Source organism: Terrapene carolina, unplaced genomic scaffold (assembly GCF_002925995.2).
Source record: "Terrapene carolina triunguis isolate 2854851 unplaced genomic scaffold, T_m_triunguis-2.0 Scaffold706, whole genome shotgun sequence".
Lineage (NCBI taxonomy): Eukaryota > Metazoa > Chordata > Testudines > Emydidae > Terrapene > Terrapene triunguis.
The window spans coordinates 5,027,065-5,047,248 of record NW_020665057.1 but is presented as its reverse complement, the minus strand read 5'-3'; the positions used below and the strand labels follow the sequence as shown (position 1 = coordinate 5,047,248).

Below are 20,184 nucleotides of genomic sequence, written 5' to 3'. Positions count from 1 at the left end.
GATTATTCTGTTCTTTCCCCCACTTTTTCATTTTAATAGGAGAGTTGGCTGTGTAAGGCAGTTCAGAAGAAAATCCTGGTCCCACTGAAGTCTATAGTTTTGCCATTGACTTCAGTAGCACCAGGATTTTACTCCCAGTGTTTACTAACCAGGGAACACCCAAGTATCAAATCATCGGACACACCTCCATTGGTTCATCTTTGCTGTTCTCAACCCTAAGGAGACATAACTCCAGAGACCAATTAAATTCACAAAGTAGTGATTAAAGCCCATTTGGAAGTCTTCTGGCTTTTACATGCACACTCACACAAACCTGTTGGGTCACCTTATCCCAGGATATCCCATTTTCCACTGGCATCAGATGGATGCACGTGCAATATGTTGTACACACACTTAGGCTACGTCTTCACTACCCGCCTGAATCGGCGGGTAGAAATCGATCTCTCGGGGATCAAATTATCGCGTGTTGTCGGGACGCGACAATCCATCCCCGAATCGACGCTTGTACTCCACCACCGCAGGTAGGAGTAAGCGCCGTCGACGGGGGAGCCGCGGAGGTCAATTTGCTGCTGTCCTCACAGCGGGGTAAGTCGGCTCAGATACGTCGAATTCAGCTACGCTATTCGCGTAGCTGAATTTGCGTATCTTAAATCGACCCCCCCCCCCCGTAGTGAAGACGTAGCCTTAGAATCAGCTGGAGCAATCAATTAGCTTCCCCTCTGCAATTATACACAATTAGCAATATGAGAGTCTTGTGAACTACAGCCTCCCTCCAGTCTCTCATTCAGAACATATGTGCCAGTGGTTAGACTCCAGAAGACATTCTCAAACCTATCTTCCATCTCTGGTAATGCTCTGTGTTACCTTCTGAGATATTAGCTAGCTAATTTACTCACTGTGTATCTTAAGATATTATACTGTTTAAAGAAGAAGCTTTACAAAGATTTTTATGGCCTCTGATTAGCAGAAGCTACACTTTTATTTTTATTGTATTTTAGCATTTTTCAGCTCCCTATTTTGTGCAGGCATTACAGCCAAGGTATTGAAAACTGACTGCTTCAAGTTAGCCTTCCCAGTCCACATTAGAATTTAAATAAAAGTGGCGTACTCTTCAAATATGCTGAGCACCTGCAGCACCCATTGACTTAGTGGGATTTCAGGGAGCTCAATGTTTCTCAGAATCAGGCCACTTTAATTTAGGTTATGAAACATGGATTTAGGAGCCTAACTTTAGGTATCAGGTTTGAACATTTTGGCCCAAGTCTCACAACAGGTCAGTAAAATAGATAAGTATTATCATCCCAATTTGCACAGGGGACTGAGGCACAAAGAGATTAGTAGATTTAGATAAGCTACATGAGCATCTTCAGTATTAGTGGAAATAGAAATTAGGTTTAGGTCACTTGTCCCCAAGCCCTGTTCCTTAACTACAATAACCTCCTTTCTGCTGCTAATGGTGATAGTGACAGTAGGCCAGATGCTACTCTATGCTAGACATGTGGAAAGTAGCAAAGGAATGTAGATAGGGCCTTACACTAGTGAAGACTACTGTGTGTTTCACCTGTCTCCATACACTGCAAAGGCTTCTGGGCTTGGGCGAAAGGTAGAACTGAGATGGGGAAGAGGAGAAGGTGCTCATGCAGCATATATCTTTCAAGTTCAGCCAGAAATTCAATAAATAGCTACCCAGATATTATCCTGGTTGAATGTGCAGCTGCAAAGCACCGCTGAGAAGGGTTTCATTGCAGCCACTAGCAGGGACCAGAACGTGGCTCCTGAGGGAGCTGTGCTATGGAAGGAAAAGACTCAGGGTACGTCTATACTTACCCGCTGGTTCGGCGGCAAGCAATCGATCTTCTGGGTTCGATTTATCGCGTCTTGTCTAGACGCGATAAATGGATCCCGGAAGTGCTCGCCGTCGACGCCAGTAATCCTGCTCCGCGAGAGGAGTAGGCGGAGTCGACGGGGGAGCCTGCCTGCCGCGTGTGGACCTGCGGTAAGTACCTTTAAGTTCGAACTAAGATACTTCGACTTCAGCTACGTTATTCACGTAGCTGAAGTTGCGTATCTTAGTTCGAACTGGGGGCTTAGTGTGGACCAGCCCTCAGAATGCTGTTTGGAAAACTGAGCCTCTCTGCAGATGCTTCTTGAGCTATCCCAAGAGCTAAAAGGGGTCCAGTCCATCGGGCAACACAGCCCTCTCCCAATTCCAGGGAAAAAATGGGAAAATACTATACATTTTACATTTCGTTTCCTAGTTCCTAGTTTAGCATGTAGAGTAGCAAGTGCTCCTAATTACAGTCCTAATAAGAAAAAGTAATTAAAATCATTTCCCTCCCGGATATTTTACTTATGTGCTTATATACATATATTAGAGAGACAAGGTTGGATAGGTAATATCTTTTATTGGACCAACTTCTTCAGCTCTGTGTAGCTCAAAATCTTGTATCTTTCACCAACAGAAATTGGCCCAATAAAAGATATTGCCTCACCCACCTTGTCTTTCTAATATCCTGGGACCAACCCGGCTAAAAGAACACTTCAAATATACATATGTATCAATCCTATATTATTCTAAAAGGGAAGGCTTCCAACATGCTTTGTTAGAAATTGTAGACAACTCATTAAAAATAGAATCTAAGGGAAGTCCAGAACATGCTAAAATTTGGTATTTAACTAAGTTCTCTCCTTTGGTATATAAATGGCTACATTTTCATTTTTCTACCTAGGAGACCACTGGAAGGTGGGTGGGGGAGGAATCATCAGTGGATCAGTTGCATAAAGTTTCCACACAGCTTTGAGTGCCAAATCTTCCCCAGTCCCAATGCCACAGGGCAATCCGTCAAAGGAATACTGCTCCCATTTAACTGAGCTCAGCAGTTTGGAAGTTCACAGGGTAAGAAGCGCCAAAGAGTCCTGTGGCACCTTATAGACTAACAGAAGTATTGGAGCATAAGCTTTCGTGGGTGAATACCCACTTCGTCAGATGCAGGGTAAGAAGCACTTGTCACCCTGAATAAATTGTGAGAGGTATCATTTTGGGTAAGTTTTTAATTACAACTGGCATTTCTGAGCTTAGTGCTGGAGGCAGCCATCTTGCTGAAGAGTGATATAATCTCTGACTCAAGTAGTGTAAGAGCTCAATGGAAGAGACAGGAAAACAATTTCCAACCTGGTTTAATACGGGTTTGGGTTTAAGCACCATAAAAAGAACACTAATAATGACATAAAATACTTAATTTTAAAATATCATCCACTATTTTCTTTGCACAACTGTTAATCCATTTTAAAAGCACTTTAGGAAGTATTTTACCATCTCTTCCATTGGGTTTGCATGCATTTAGACTTTATCTGAGCTAGGGTTTTCTTTCAATTGCCATTTCAATTCAAATTTCTTTCAATTGCCACTACAAGTTCAGTTCCATCTGATAGCAATGTCAGGAACTCTATTGTGAAAATCACCAATGGAATTAGACACAGTACTTAAAACCACCTGCCTGTAGCCCTGTCTATACTAGAGCTCCAACTACTACTGCCCCTGGTGGAGCTGGAGTGATGGTAGCAATGGTGGGAAATTCTAGGGAAAACACCTAGTTTGGCACAGCCACAGGGTCACAGATTACATCACTTTTCAGCAGAGTAGAAGCCTCTGGCACTAGACACAGAAATGCCCCAAATATAATTAATAAATTCACATTTCACAGTTTATTCCTGGAGATAGCAATAATATATTAATGATATTAACTTCTATTTAAATAGTCACTTTCTGCTGAAGGATCTCATATGGCTCTTCAATACCACAGTGAGAGATACCTTAGAAGAAACATAGAGAGATACCACTTCTAAAAGTATGTACATAGAGCACCACTGAAATGCAGCTACGTTTGTGATGGAGGTCAGCAAAGAACAGGAGCACCACAGTTGGGGGAGGGCAAATTTTGCCAGAGATCCCCTGCCAAACCCTTGCTATAACAGTACCATGGGTTTTTTAAGCTGTCATCCAAATTTTTTTTCACCCTTCCAATCTGGACTAAGGGTTCTTGGTACAGGCTTCCTTTAAAGAACTCATTGTTATGATGCTATTGTTTTCATCGGAGGTGTATGAGGCACTATACTGCATGTCTCAAGGTTTATAGGGGTGCTATTTTTGATAGCATGGTCAATGTAACAGTGTTTTTGATGGCCTTATTCCACTTCACCCCATGTACCTGGATCAGTCTCCCTCGTCTTGTGTACCAAGTGACCTTACTATCCTTTTTCAGACCCCTAATCAAAATTCAGCTCTTCAGTCTAGCTAACGCCTGCTCTGATGCTACCTTCTGCTATACTGATGCTTAAGCATTTAGGGCTCTATCAGACCTTCAGGCCACTCTCCTGCATTACAGCTGTACTGTCTGAGTGGGAGCTCCAGTATGCTTGGTGTGGCAATTGCTGTGCCCCTAACGGGGTGCACTGCAATGTGTGCTCTTTTCTGTGGTCAGCCAGCTCTGCTGGCCAGTACAGAGGGAGGTAGCGCCATGGCTCCAATACACCGAAGTCAGTGCAAAACTGCTATTGGTCTCAATAGAATGGTTAAGAGCCCTACATTGTAACTGTATTTCTTCAGGGCAGACACTTTGTATATAAAGTGCCTCACACATCACAGTCATTATATAAACAATAATAATAATGCTCAAATATGGTGTGCTCCCACTATTCCACAGTTTATCCTTTTTTATCAGCTATTAGGAGTAATGGGATGATGTAACCACCCACAGTACACCTCTCTATTTGAGTTACTTGATCCCAGTTATTAGAGGATGCTAACAGTTATCAAGTATGCTTGATACAGGAGAAGTGCAAGGAGCCCTTTTGCTCACTAGCACAGCTATGTGGAAAGCTGTAGCATTGCTGCAAGTAGCACAAGGGGAATCTGATAAGGGTGAGGGATTCGGCTGAGAGTTTCTAAATTAATGGGTGTCGTGGTGACTGGCACTAGAAAAGCTTTCTCTCCTTTTTCAATCTGGGAGAGAGAGAGAGAGAAATACACCTTATAAATTATCACCGTATGTTTTTATGCCCCTGACCGCTTACCCAATGTACTGCACTCAACTGGACACACACACACTATCAACATCCTACTATTTTTTCAACTTCACCTTGAAATTTCTTGCACTTTGGTGCCACCCACGATTAACAATCAAGAAACATGCATTCCTTCATTCCCACATCCAGCATTCCCCACCCTCTCGGCCACCAACAGACCGTATAACCAAACACCAACCACTTAATGGAAATAAGAGCTGACTTACTCTACAGTTTCTTGAAATCTGTGGCCTGGAAGGACTTCTCCTCTAGTCTAGTAAACCAGATAGCAGTTCCGGCCACTGTCCTGATCCTCCCCAGTGCTGAGCATACTCAATTCCCACTGAAGATTGGAAGCTGAAAGCACTCAGCACCTCACAAGTGGCTTTCCGCATCTCACAAGATCAGGCACTGAAGTCAACAGAAAGGAGAATGCTCAGAATATTGCACAATCGGGCCCTAATACTGCTCCCATTGATGCCAATGGCAAAACCCACATAGTCTTCAGTGGGGCAGGATTGGAACCTAAATAATGAGCTATCCTTATTCATGAGAAATCCAATCCAGCAATGAATTAGTCCAGGGAATTAGTGCCTGAAAGTGATAGGGTTTCTGATGGTGAAACAGGAGAACATTCTATTTCTGTATGAGGCCTTTAAGCGAAAGCTTCAGCCAAAGGCACTAACCTAAAGTTTTCAAACTTGGATGCCCAAAGTTAGTCACATAAATCCACATGTAAAACCTACATAACTCCATCCCTACTAGCAATTTTAGGACCCATAATTCATCACCGTTGGAGCTCATCCATGCTAGCAATGGTGATGGCTGTGGTGTGTCATCCAACATCTATGGGGATGAACAGTTGAAAAGTGCAGAAGGTTATCGTGGCAGGGAGAGTGTGTTGAACAGAGCACATTCTGCACCATGGACATTCCCATGGCCTCTATCTCCACTGGCCAGCAATGGGGTGAAGATCACACTTCGCTCTCTTGAGGAATGTTGTAATGGCTGTTCTTCCACTGTGTGCCAGGAAACTCCAGGAGGCATTGTGTCCCTTGGCAACCTCTGCCCTGCCTTCACAGCATATGCCTATAAAGTAAAATCCATCCCTATATTTCAGAGCAGCATTTTCATTGTGCAAGCTGAGTGTCTAAACAACTCCAGTTCTGGTACTGCTCCCCTCTTTGACTTGGGGCAATTCACAATGGGCTGGATTCTGTGTTCTCCTCCATTTGCTTTGTGTCACTCAGGCAGCACAGAGACAATGGACATACCAGACCAGTAAAGAATTTCCCCTGCATTTGGATCTCTCCAGGGGTATAAGGCTGGAAGAGGTGGCAGAACCAGCTTCTGCAACAGCTGTCCCCACCTCCCCTCGTCCATTGCCTAGGAAGAGGGATACAGGAAGGAGTTGTGTTGGAGCTGGTCTGACTTCCTCCAGGACCAACTGACATGGATCTAGGAGCTGCACGATTTCCCTGCTGCCTCTTCTCTGCAGCCAAGCTCCATTTGGGTGGAATGGAGAATCCAGGCCATTGAAGTCCCATTGAAATCAACGGGACTTGAGCCCATGTTTAATGTTAAGCAGATGTTTAAGTGCTTTTTTTAAGACAACAGCCCATTAACCTCTCTGATCATCTGTAAAATAGGGATAATAATGCTTCCCTACTTCTCAAGGGTGGTGTTAAGAATAATTGGTTAATGTTTTTAAACTGTGTTGAAGAATAAAAGCACTGTAAAAGTCCCACAAATGCTATGCCGATTTGCTCAGCTACTGGCCCTAGACTAAGAGAGGTGTGTGTTGGCGGGAGGGGGAGTTTATGTACCTTTTTTCCCAAAAAATGTTCATTGCTTAAATCTATCCCTTACATTGGCAGGCAAATATGTGATGTAGGTATTTAATTGTGGAAGCACACCTATTTCTTAGCTGATATCAGAAGCATAAAAGCCTTAGTTTCTAAATGCTGACACATTTGCAACTATAAGAAGAAACAGACAGAATGGAATATAAAAGATTAAAAAAGGGGGGAAATCTGAATTTTTCGGTGTGTAGTTAATGCTATTCCAAAAGAGAGGAGAAAAGATCCATTGTACATTTCCAGCAGAAAGTTTTACTTTTCCTTGATGTCCAAAACATCAGCTGGTTTCAGTCCAACATAAGAATGCTTACACAATAGGGCATTTTTAATTGGTCATTTAAGCTTAAATTGGCTACATTATTATGCTAATTACATTATTTTCCCTTTTCAGGGGCCTCAGGGACCTCCAGGACAAAAGGTATAGTATAAACAACAATACTGTGAAAGTGATTATACTTTCTAGTGCCAAATTGCAAGCAGGAGAGGTGAATGGAATTAGCTACTGTACACCACATTGAAGTAGTTAGTATAGTCTGTGAATTTTGTTTTCCGAAAATACAACTACATAATGTGAGACACAAGATTTCTAATTTTGCCCATTATAGGAAATTCAGGCAATGCAGAGCAGACTGTTTTCAATCTGTCTGCTGAACTTGCAGGTTAAAAGGTCACTATAATTTTCTTTATTCAAGTACTGTATAACTATGAAACCAAACTTAAAACACTGTGAAAGGTGGGGGATTAAGTTTCAAATTGAATGTATGTCTTTACTCAAGTAGATCAGTGCCATATGACCAAAAAAATGACCAGAAGAAATAAAGGATGTAGGTGTTGCTGATAAATGGTGTTTGGTTGGCTGTATTCAGGTGGCCTGCCGGTGTCTTCCTATTTCTATGGTAACCTGACAACTGACTTCCTGTGAATGCTTTCAGCATTATTTAGACTCATCAGAACTGACTGCTGCAGTTTGATGGAATGAACCAAGGATTTATGGGATTGAACCATTAGAACACTACTAAATATATCGGTAATAAAAACTAGTGATGGCACTTTGCCAGTGTGTGACCCAATTATCATGAAGGCCAAATTGTTTGAAAAGTGATTGCAGAAGATAAACAATATAGTCGAATATGTTTAATAAAAATCATGTAATGATTTAAAATCATCTAGAGAAAACCTAAAAGTATAGTTATCCTTCACAGGTGGGAATGATATTATCCTCTGTTTTTCTGTCTCTGAGACTGTCACAGGCACAGCATTCTTTGAAATGTGGGTTGTTTGGCATCAGTTAAAACAAAACATTTAAAACAAAAGAAGGTTTTTAAAATGTTTAAGAAGCTTCATTTAAAATAAAATTAAAATGCAGAGCCCCCCGGACTGGTGGCCAGGACCCAGGCTATGTGAGTGCCACTGAAAATCAGCTCGCGTGCATTAGGTTGCCTACCCCTGTTCTAACTGGTGTGCATAGCTGAATGGAGGGGAGAGGGTCCCGCACTGATTCTTTGGTCTTGCAGAAAGTGGACCCAAATGAATGGCTTTGCAGGTGGCTCTAGATTTGTTTAAAAGAGTCCTAGGCAACAGTACACCCCACCATTGGCAATTCCCTTCCCTTTAGAACAAACTAGCCTGTTTAAAGAGGCTCAGACACTTCTGATCTAAGCTGAGGAGGTGTTTATAAATTAAAGATAAATGGATGGTTTCAATTTACTTTTTCACTGAAACTTACTGTTTAAAAAAAACCCGCTATGTCAGCACATACTGTACTGCTGCTTTCCTCACCTTCTGAATTGTCACTGAAAATTCATAATGCTAGTTGTACAAGTTAGTACAAAAAGACAATGCATCATAAAGAAGTTTGAATTTGTGCTAAGACTTTATAAAAAAGATCCCTCCAATGTTATATTTCAGTGCCGATTTCTTTTAAATTCTTTCTTCAGGTCTACTTGTTTGAGCTATAGTGGTTTTTAAAGTTTTGATTGTAGTAAGTTTAAAGCAGTTTAAAAGGGTGGCTATCGCTTGCAGTGCCAGACAGAATTATTCCATCGTATCCCTTAAAAGTACCAAAGATAGATCAGTGCTACCAGTTGGTAGCTTTGAAACATGGTTCCCGATATGAATATTTTTGATCACACAGGTCCAAACACTAAATGTAGGGGGCTCAGTCTTCCAAATTCATGCAGAGTGGTTAGTGGAATTGAATTATAACTCCTTAGTTTGTACTGAAGGTTTCAGATCATCACAATATAATCAGCCATTTGAACTTGGTTAATGAAGTAGGACATCAAGTAGTGCAATAATTATAACACTAGGACACTTCTGATTAGTGCAGAAGGTCAAGTGGGAAGAGCTCTTACCGTTAACAAACAATAATTATTTTAAAAAACATTTTGCACTTATGGCAAGCATGTGTTCAACATAATTCTTTAAAGTATTGGGTTTAGAGCTGACATGTTTTATGATTTGTTTGTCTGTTAAACTTGCTAAACCCAAGTCTATGGTTCCCACCAGGGTTCTGTTGGAGTGCCTGGTGTTCCAGGAATAGATGGACATATGGTGAGTTCAATATGAAACTTTTTAGCCTTCTTTTTCAGAGCTGAAAATGCTATTTACTTGTGTTTCTAAAGCCAGTCAGAGTTTTTCTACATGAAAGAATTGCACTGATATAACCAAAGATGTGATTTTTAATGGATTTTGTTAACTTGCTGCCAAAGACTCTGTTGACATTCTTATTTTTATTTGAAGGACTTTTTCTGGTTTAGCTTAAGGCAACTGGAGACAGGTTTAAGTGAAACTGAAACAAGCCACTGTGAAACTGGACTAAGAGTGTTCACACAGAGGTTTGTTTCACTTTAACTAAATCCAGTTTTAAAAAGACACCAGTATAACTTAAATGGAAATGCCTCATGTAGACAAATACTCAGTCACTATGTCTCATTAGAAATAATTTTTAATTTCCCAATTCATACAATGAAACTTTAGTTTTCTGAACTCCCAGGGAGAGTCGTGAAATATAACAGAATCAATGATTGGCTATAAAAATACACATAAATCAGGTAAGCAAAGATAGCTAGACAAAGATTCTGTTCAAAATGATAACACTATTGTTGCAAAAATAGATGTTGAGGTAAATACGTACAATGTTATTGTTAGTTTTAAATTGAAGTTTGTGTTGCAAGATTTATTTTGGGTTTGTGTTTTATATATAGACAAATACTGCAGTCCCCAGTCATATGTTACTCAGACAAAATTCCCATTGAAGTATGTGGGAGTTTTGCTTGAATAAAGAGTAAATAAAGATTGTGGGATCTGGCCCTTAAATGGAAAGGACTAGATAAAGCTTTTAAGCTGAAACGAATACAGTCCTGTTGGTATTATGAGAACATGTAATTTTAAAGTCTCTTTACAGTTAAATTAAGACAACAAATAGCCTTAAATTACTATGTACACAGAAAAAAAAGACAACCTTATAGCTTTTTGTTGGGCCCAGTCCTGCAGAGAGCAATTTTACTCCCATGAGTACATCCATTCAAGGTAATGGGACTACTCATGTGAGTAAAGTGACTCATGCTTCAGTTTTTTGAGGGTCAGGCCCTCAGTGAGCTAGGCCCTCCACCTGCGAGACACCTATGAAATCTGAATCTAGAAACAAACTTCTTCTTTCACCGATACACAAGACACAGCTGTATTTGGCTCTTTCTATAGATCATGCCAAGCTCTGCAGCTAGGTTCAGGGAGAGATAAATGGAAGTTTATCAGATGGAAGTGTATAACTTTACACAATGTATCTACAAAAAAAGAAAAACACAAAAGATTTTTTGCAATTTCTTTTTTCTTTCTCATGGCTTAATGCCTTGCTATAAAGGACCATGTCTTCTCTGCTGCTTTTACAGTGCCTAGCTCATTGTTGTGCTACTAGCAATAAATAATGAATAATAAAATAGATTAGAAATGTAGGGGGAACATAAACTTAGATTCGCTGTGGAAAAATGCAAACTAATCCATCTGGGGGTAAAATAATCCCCAAAACAATTATTCAGTTGGGAGAGGAGGAGGGATTTATCTTTGGTGGCTAGTGAAATCAATTTGGTAGTCCTAATCTTTTAGTTCCATCACCAAACTGACTCACAATTCGGCATGACTGATGGTCTCTGCTTACAAGAGAGGCCTCTGACTAAAACAGCAGGGGTGTTTCACATCAGCACTAAGGTCTGTTGGCTGTGCTGGGTGGGGAAGTTTACATAATATGTCTGGCCCGGCTCTAGACAGTACTATGCATCTGTTTTTCTCATGAACACTTACTTTCCTACCCCAAACTTCAAAAACACTTGCAGGGAATACCAAAAGGAAAAAATATAATTGATTCACTGTGTTCGGATGACAAACCATTGTATATAAACATGGTATTATGCATACAAAAAAGCCCTAAAGCATAAACTCTAAAGTTTTTGATCATTTATGTTTGAGTTTTTCGTAACAAAAAAAGTACAGCATTTTAACATTATAATTTGCAGTTCTGTATTTATATAATTTGATGATAATAGTTAACATTTAATTGTAATTTCATTTTATTGCTAGTAAAACATGAACCTAATTTTGCTATAATATCTGAGGAAGACCAAAAAAAATAATAGTGTTGTCTGTTGTAAGACAGCAAAGGAGAAAATATTTTGGAATCAGCATATGTGAGATCTAAGAAATGTTAAAACATCATCAACCAAATTTTTCATGGGGTCTCAGATTTAGCATCTGCATTTTTGTGACTGTGCTTAGTTGAGAGAACGATCTTGCAGGCACAATCACTTATGGGCACAAACAGTAGAGTGTAGACGCTAATTACCAGTACATTATTTGTATGTTCAAGTGAGGTTTGTGACCATGTAGTCTGTCTCCTGAATGTTATCAGGTGCGTCCACCAAAGTGTGGGTGCAAAATTAGTAACATCATCTTTGAAAACAGTTGTAAAGGAAGGACAAGATTAATTCCAGGCAATTGAACTATATTTGATTGATGATTCACTTACTATAAAAAAATTATGTTTAGGGGCTGGAGGACACAAATTTATTCAAGCAAATAGTTTTTACTCATATGAGTAGACACATTGATTTCAATTGGACTACTCATACGAGTGAGGATTTGCCGGATTGTGGCCAACATTTTTTTTAAGAAAATACATTGGAGAAACCAGTATGTACTTTCATTGCAGGTACAAAGAAATGATTCTGTGATCTCATCATTTGTAAATCTACCTTCTGAAAGTTACTTGTATGGTGTGCTGTTCATACTTTACAAAGGAAAAAATAAATATGCAGTTTCCATAGGAAAAAAAGGAAAAAATGTTACAGATCCTTACATGCCATTCATCAAATTTAAATTGTGCTTCAAAGATAGATCCTGACATTTTCTATTTATAGTTTTATGTTCTGATTTCCTTCAGTAGTTGTGGCATTTTCAAACGTTTTTCTCTGTATAACTTGAAGACACTCTTAAATGGTTATACATTTCCTATAAAGGTGTCAGCACATTTTCATTCAGGTTGAACACTTTACTTTTGGCCTGGAAGAAATTATGTGCACATTACTAAACTAAGAAACTAAATCCTAGAGCAAAGCTATAGAGATCTAAAATAAAAATGTAGTCAAAATTCTTTTCATTATACCACAATTGTTTTTCACGGTCCTGGACTATACGTAATATTTTATTGTGAAAGAAAATGAATTACTTTAATGTAGCACAAATGTGACAAAGCAGGCATGTTGCAATTCTTTTCAGTAAATGACCAATACATTCCATTTGTTTGCAAATAAATGAAAAAAGAATATTGAAAAGCTAAACTAAAATAATATTGTATAATATATGAAGAGGCATATAATATACTGTACAATACACCATGCAGTATAAGGCCTGTTCCTGCCAGTGAACTGTGCAAGTGGATCCCTGTGCTCATATTTTGGTGCCAAAAGGTTAAATCTTTCCGATAACATGCAAAGCCATAGTTCCATTTTATGCAGGAGATACTGTTGAAAAAGACTGGAATAATAACTTTAGTGTCTGGCTTAATTTTTCCATTGTCCATTGTAGGCTTCTCTTCCTCTGTAGTCTCAAACTAGAGAGAGACTCCTTTGAGAAATGAATGTTTATGCTCAAGGAGCTAGTCTTCATGAATTAAAGTTAGAGTTTGTTGTGGGCTGCTGGCTGGTGATTCTGGCAGCGTTCTTATGGATTTACTGTGATTTGCAGAATATTGAACCAGCCTCAAATATGTGATGCAAATCATCTCCCTTGAAGACATATGGGTAAAAGGTTTAGAAAAGCCTTAGAGCCATGATAGTCTTTTAATGAGTGAACTCCCTCCATCTAATGATGTATTGGACTAGAATGCAAGAGGCATTAACAGGGTTAATATTTTCTTTCTTAGGCTCCAATTCAGGAAAGTATCTCTGTTCAGGAAAGCACTTAAGCATGTGCTTAACTTTAAGCATGCACTTAAGGCCCACTGACTTAAAGTTAAGCATGTACTCAAATGCTTTCTTCGGTTTTACTCCCCCTTCAGAAATAATCACTCACCTTGAGGAAATTTTGTAAGGTTGCCGTTACCCATAGCAACACCCCCAGCAGCTGAAAGTCCACAATGAAATTACATTTTCTTTTAATGCAAGCAGTGTAATGTACAACTAAGCCAGGGGTTCTCAAACTGGGGGTCGGGACCCCTCAGGGGGTTGCGAGGTTATTACCTGGGGGCTCGTGAGCTGTCAGCTTCCACCCCAAACCCCGCTTTGCCTCCTGCATTTATAATGATGTTAAATATATTAAAAAGTGTTTTTAATTTATAAGGGGGGTCGCACTCAGAGGCTGGCTATGTGAAAAGGGGTCACCAGTACAAAAGTTTGAGAACCACTGAGCTAAGCAATCTCAGTCATAGAAGGTTTTTCTATATTCTTCCTTTTTTTCTTCATCCGTCCTTTAACTGGAATAGTGGAATATGGGAAACAGTTAATGCTTATGACCAATAGGTCTGGCACGGGCTACATAGCAATGCAGACAGGCACAATAGCTCTTGGAGCAGTGAGAGGAAGTAGCTCTGAGCAGGGCCTTCTCTTCCTTTTTACAAAACACAGTGGGCACTTGTCCCTGTGCCAGTGGTGCTCTCCCGGCTAGTCCAGAGAGATAGCGGGCCCTAACCCCACTCCTCTCTACCCTCTTTGCAGAGTCAAGCACTGACAGTGGCACACACCTGCCCCATTGGTGTGCACTGGTAACACAAGGTGCAGGATTGTGCCTGGCCTATGTGGGGATACAAGGGGAAGTAGAAGATTTCTTGCACTTACACAGTGTATCCCTGTATCACTAATATTAAACTGGCTACAAAAAGAGTCTTGAAAAGTTCAGATACTACAAGGATATGACCCTAATCAGTTATTCCTTATGTGGGCCTTACTCAGGCAGAACTCCTGTTGTCTCCAACAAGTCAGAAGGACTTTTGAAGCCAATGAGAGTTTTGTCTCAGTAAGGACTGCAGTATATTTGGCCTGAAGGAATCCACTTTCCCATGAATGGATTGGAGATTTACTTGAGCTGTGTAATTCTCATTACCTTTAAATGGGACTTTCTTACAGTACATAAATCCTCCCCTCTTCACCACCTACATATGTTAGACCCCTATTTTTATTTATACATTACTTGGGAATTTTTTTTTTTAAAGGATGTATTGAAAGCAAAATGTGTGGTCAGTGTCGATCATTCCACTTTAAATTGCTTCAGTAGTTTGACCAAGTTACCAGATAGCAGTTTGGTAAACCTGGGAAAAAATGCCCTTCTTTTAAATATACTAGTAGATTTAGAGACTGAAAGTGTGCAGATTTATAATTACCCTTTTGATTGCTTATTTATTATTACTCTTGTGCATATACATTTCTCCTCCAGTAGTATTTATTACACAGAATACATATTTTAAAAGATTTTCTTTAAAGTATTTTTTTCAGGTATAAAAATCATGTTGTATGAAGTGCAGTTTATTAAAAGAAGAAATACAAAGAAAGGAAACATCATTGAGTATAATTCACAAATTCTCAGACGAGTTTGTGGGCCAGCTGAGCCTTGTTGAAGAGTCTTTTCACTTAATTTCACCTGGTGAGTGGGCCAGGAGAGATTTCCAGTCCTTAAACAAACAATTTGAAGTTCCTTTTGAGGGGGGACGAAAAGCAAGTTGAAAGGAGGTAATTCAACCCTTGCTTGAAATGAAAATCACAGTAACATGTCTGAGAAACCACTTTTCCCCCCTGTCCTCGTTTATGTATTTTACAGTAAAATTAGCCTGGATTAGGTTTTGGGGGCCTCTTGTATTTCCTCTTCCTTAAAATTAATTACATTCTAGTGACTGAAAAATATAGCAGCACTGACAAACCTTTCCTCTCAGGGGGAGGGAAAAATCAGCCAGATGCTATACCACGAGGTACTCATCACACCAAAACTACGCTGACATTAAAGAGGCTGCTTTTTTTCTTGCTTTTTTACCCTTTTGGTCCTTTTTCTTTTAAATTCAACACAGACAGCAAAAGTTAGGTTAGCCACTCACCTCAATTTTTGCTGAACAGTCCTGATTTTAGATCCCAGTCCTGCAGGGCACACAGCCACCTGCAAGGTGAAACATGCTCTCGACTCCCTTTGGTTCCTTTGAATGTCTTTCCCACAGCTTATAGGATATCAGTACAATTCTAAGATCTATTTGGGGTATTACACAATGTCTCCATAGTATGTAGTATCAAAGTCCAAGGGCAAAATCTGAATTTGTGTGGACCTTACACAACTTAATAAAAGCATGTGCAGAGAAAGATACATGCTTCTTGCAGTTGTCCAGACATTAGTTCAGTTATCAGAAGCCAAAATCTTATCAAAGATAGACTTTGCTTCTGGCAAATCCTCCTTGCTAAAGAACCTATACTATTAATGACATTCATGACGCTGTTTGGAAGGTCCTGTTTTAATTGTCTTCCATAAAGCATATCTTCAGCACCAGAACATTTCCAAAAGAGAATCTTTCAGGTTGTGTCAGGTCTGCCTGGCGTGCTTTGCCATGCAGATGAGGTGCTGGTATATGGCAGAGATAAAAATGAACATGAAAAGTGACTACATGAAGTTTTGAGATGCTTCCAACAAGCTGGCCTCTCTCTGAATGAGAAATGTGGATTTGGAAAAAGGAACACTCAAAATTTATAGAACACACAATTAGTAAACAGGGAATGCAGCTGGATTCAGACAAACTGAAGGCATTACTCATCTTCCCCAATCCAAAGACATTTTTGCTGTAGGAAGATTCCCGGGCATGATAAATCATTTTGTAAAATTCTTAACAAATTTAGTTCATCCAACAAAACCCTGAAGAGATCTCCTTAATGGTCATAATACATTTATTTGGGGAGCACACAACAAAACCCATTTAATAAAATAAAAGAACTACTGATATCTCCACATGTTTTTGCACAATATCCAGTAAAATATCCAGCAGCAGATGAATCTTCATATGATTTAGGAGCAGTGCTCACACAAAACCAGCCAGAAGGAGACCAGAGCCTGTTGCATTCATATCAAGAAGGCTTACAGAAAGTGAGCAGCAGTATCCTCAAGTGGAAAAGGGAAGCTCTAGCAGTCACTTTTGTCTGTGAACAGCTCAGTGCATATCTGTTTGGCTGGAATTTGAACATTAAAACAGACCACAAGCCTTTAGTGGCATTATGATGTTCAAAACCACTGGATGACGTTACACCTAGGAATCAAAGATTTTTGACTACGGCTGGTTCAATTTTCTTTCTACATTGAACATATAGCAGGGAAAGCACTCATAGCAGCAGACACTTTCTAAATCCCCAGTTGTGCAGCCACGAACAGAAGAAAAAGCTTTAGAGAAAGATGTCAAAGTCTACATTGTCCTTTTTCTGGCAGCAATTCCAGCATCTGCCAGCTGACGTCAACAAATTGGAGATGAACAGCTAAAGGATAGGCCTTACCAGAAACTGACTTAACTTTGCCAAAGTTCTGGAGCCAACTTCCACCAGACCTACTACAATATTGGCAGGATCTAAATGACCTTCACATGGCTGATGTTTCTGAAAGGACGGTTCATTCTGATCCCCATAGTATGTCAGAAAGAGACGCTCTCCAAAATCTATGAGGGACACCAAAGTATAAACAAGTGCAGGGCACGAGCACAACAATCCATGTGGTGGCCCTGTCTGAGTAGGCAAATTCAGAGCTTAGTAGAGGGCTGTGAGATATGTAACAAGTTAAAAAAAATTGCTAGAACCATTACTCTCTACAAAGTTACCTGACAGACCTTGGCAGCAGGTAGCCACAGATTTGTTTTCTGGAAAGGACACAAACACGTTATTGTAGTTCTCCCGATGTATTGACTTGGACATACTTACACATGCTTCAGCATCACAGGTCATCCTGAAACTAAAGTCAACATTTGCAAGACTTGGAGTTCCTGAAGTCTTCATATTTGATAATGGGCTTTAATTTACCTATGAAACACAGCTACCATTTTCACAGGATTTTGATTTTGAACATCATTCTAGTAGTCCCCTTTATTCCCAGAGCTACAGGGAAGGGGAGAAAGCAGTGTAGGCTTTAAAAAGACTTCTTCAAAAATCAGTGGATTCATAACAGAACATTCCTGGCATATCAGTCAATACTCCTCGTGTCTGGACTATCTCTGGCAGAACTTCTGATGGCAGGATGACTAAGGACTGACCTGGAGGAATTTTGAAAACAGGATGCTGGAATAAAAATTTTGCAACAAAAAAAACCTTCATTATTCGGCACAGAAGAAAAGCATTACCTGAACTTAGACCAGGGAACAAAGTTTGTCTCAAAAGCTCCCAGACACTTGGAGCTGTTCCCAATTTGGCAGAAACTCCCTGATCCCACCTAGTGAAGACTCCTAAAGGATTCTTCAGAAGAATCAGGTTCATCTTCAATATTTTGCAACACAACAAAGAGAGGATCTGGGTCCTACAGATATTCTGTCAGGAAGTGAGCCCCTCGACAGGAAACTCCATGCACAAATACAACAGAACCGACAACATGGTCTGGAAGACTGATCAGAGCCCCTGAAAGGCTTAGAATACTACTCTGGACTATTTTAATGCAGTTGATGAGGGGACATAGTAGTGGAAATAGTTTTAAGGAAATTGAAGTTTATTTTGAACTGTTGTACATTGGTTTATAATTTAAGTTGTAATATTTTTATGAAAAAGAAAGGGAGATGTGAAGTGATTATAAAGTTCCTGGTCTTCCACAGTAACCAGAGAGGACCAGGATGTATTGCGGCAGGGAGCTTAATGAATGTAGGAACTTCCTGGTTAGGGGGTTCTTTAGTTGCTGCTTAAAGCTTGGCTCTTTGTGTTTATATCCTCACACTACTGTCAGTTCTAGAAATTCTCAGAAGTTTTGGGTGGTAGGTGGTGTTATTCAGAATGGCTCACCCATCCTTAGTGATAATGTAATATAATGATGTTTTTGTGTTACGCATTGGCATTACAGCTTACTGAAACAACAGCTGTCTTTAATAGTGGCAATCCTGTGTTCTCTATAGCAATAGTGAAAACAGCTTAACTTGTTAGCATATTGCTACTGATAGTGCATTACAGTGCATATTGTCCCATCAGTACACTTGGAGTTAATGTGAAGAACTCCAGTTAGCATTGATGTCATCTACATGCCAGAAGCTGACTCCTGTAATATGTTAAAGCCTCTGAATGTTTCAACCTATTTGTGTGTTTGTTTGAAAATATACCATCATTACTGCACAAATGAGGACCATCTCTCTATATTAAATAAACAACAAAAAATCCTACTGGGTCAGCAGTATTATTTGTCTGTGTCAGTGGTCAGCAGATAAACTATTTATTTCGAGGTCAGAGCAGGAAGTTGAGGTCAGCTCGTGAGCTGGTGTTACATTGTCATGGAGTTCTGAACTATACTCAAGTCACTTCGTCTCAGTTTCCTCCATGTGTAAAATTAGGATGATGCTTCTCTGCCTTACAGAGGATTTGTGTGATTTAACTGATGTTTATATAATGCTTTGAGATGCTTGGTTTAAAGACACTTTAGGAGTCCAAAGAATTATGTGCCTGATTCTGATCTCTTTTATACCAGTATGAATCCATTGATGGAATTCATCCTGATTAATACCAGTGTAAATTAAATCAGAACTCAGTCCTTTATTGGTTGTAGCATTTTTCACCACTACCATCCCGCACATTCTGTACATATGCTTAGTGGCCCATTTTTGGCAAGTTCCGTAATACTGAGCTATGTGATGTGACTAAAAATCCTCATTCATATTGCTGACAAGGTAGCTTTAAAACTTCTACCAATGTGCACCAAGGTCCAAAGTCACCTTTGCCTAGGCCACAGCATACCTCTCTCTGGGTTAGGAAGAGACTACAGAAAGCTTCATGTCCTTTTGCCCTGGTTTAGCTAAAATGACTTGATGTCAGACTGCCATCTGGTGATCCTTATGGCTGCAGTATTTGGCCTATTTTGTTCCAGTAAAAGTTCAGATTCCTATACCCTCTGTGAGGCTCCTTTCATCATTTGCATTTCCAGCATGGGCATTTCTGCAAGGTGATGCTTAACAAGATATCTTGGTGTCAGGCAGTCCCCTGCATTGATATTCTGTTTCCATCATGGAAGCAGAAGAACTTTGTTCTCTGTACCTAGGACACTAATGTGTACATATAACATCTCTGGAAAGTAAAGATAATATCTATTTAGGACTGAACTAAACAGGTGCATAAAGAGTATCTCTGGGCTCCCTAATTAATATACATTTTGAAAACATTAGCACCGTTTTATTAGAGAGTGTTTGTGCAGTTCAACCGACAGTTTACAGGTAAGTTATGAACATGGATAATGTAACTCACTGTTACAAGTTGTATAGCTCTTTGACCACATTGATATTAATTTTTGAAAAACAATAACTGCAACCTGTGCACTTTTTCAGATATTTCATTGTCTTCTGTATAGGCAGTGTGACAGGGTCGGGCCAGATGGCTACAGGACAGTGATAGAAGGCAGATATATTAGCCCCAGATTAAGCAGGTCCCTTTTCCCTGGGTAAAGTAACAGGCGGTTCCAGAACAAGCAGGAACTTGCTGGAACCAATTAAGGCAGGCAGGCTAATTAGGACACCTGGAGCCAATTAAGAAGCTGCTAGAATCAATTAAGACAGGCAGGCTAATCAGGTCACCCAGTTTAAAAA

The 20,184-nt window shown here is 39.8% G+C and overlaps 1 protein-coding gene across 1 annotated transcript in view; it reads left to right on the top strand.

Moving 5' to 3' along the window:
• Nucleotides 1-20,184, top strand: part of COL25A1 (collagen type XXV alpha 1 chain) — a 426,642-nt gene that overhangs the window by 313,578 nt on the left and 92,880 nt on the right. Inside the window, exons 12-13 of the mRNA XM_026659846.2 lie at nt 7,315-7,341; nt 9,432-9,476. Coding sequence (XP_026515631.1) covers nt 7,315-7,341; nt 9,432-9,476 — 72 coding nt within the window. The remainder of the gene's footprint in view (nt 1-7,314; nt 7,342-9,431; nt 9,477-20,184) is intronic.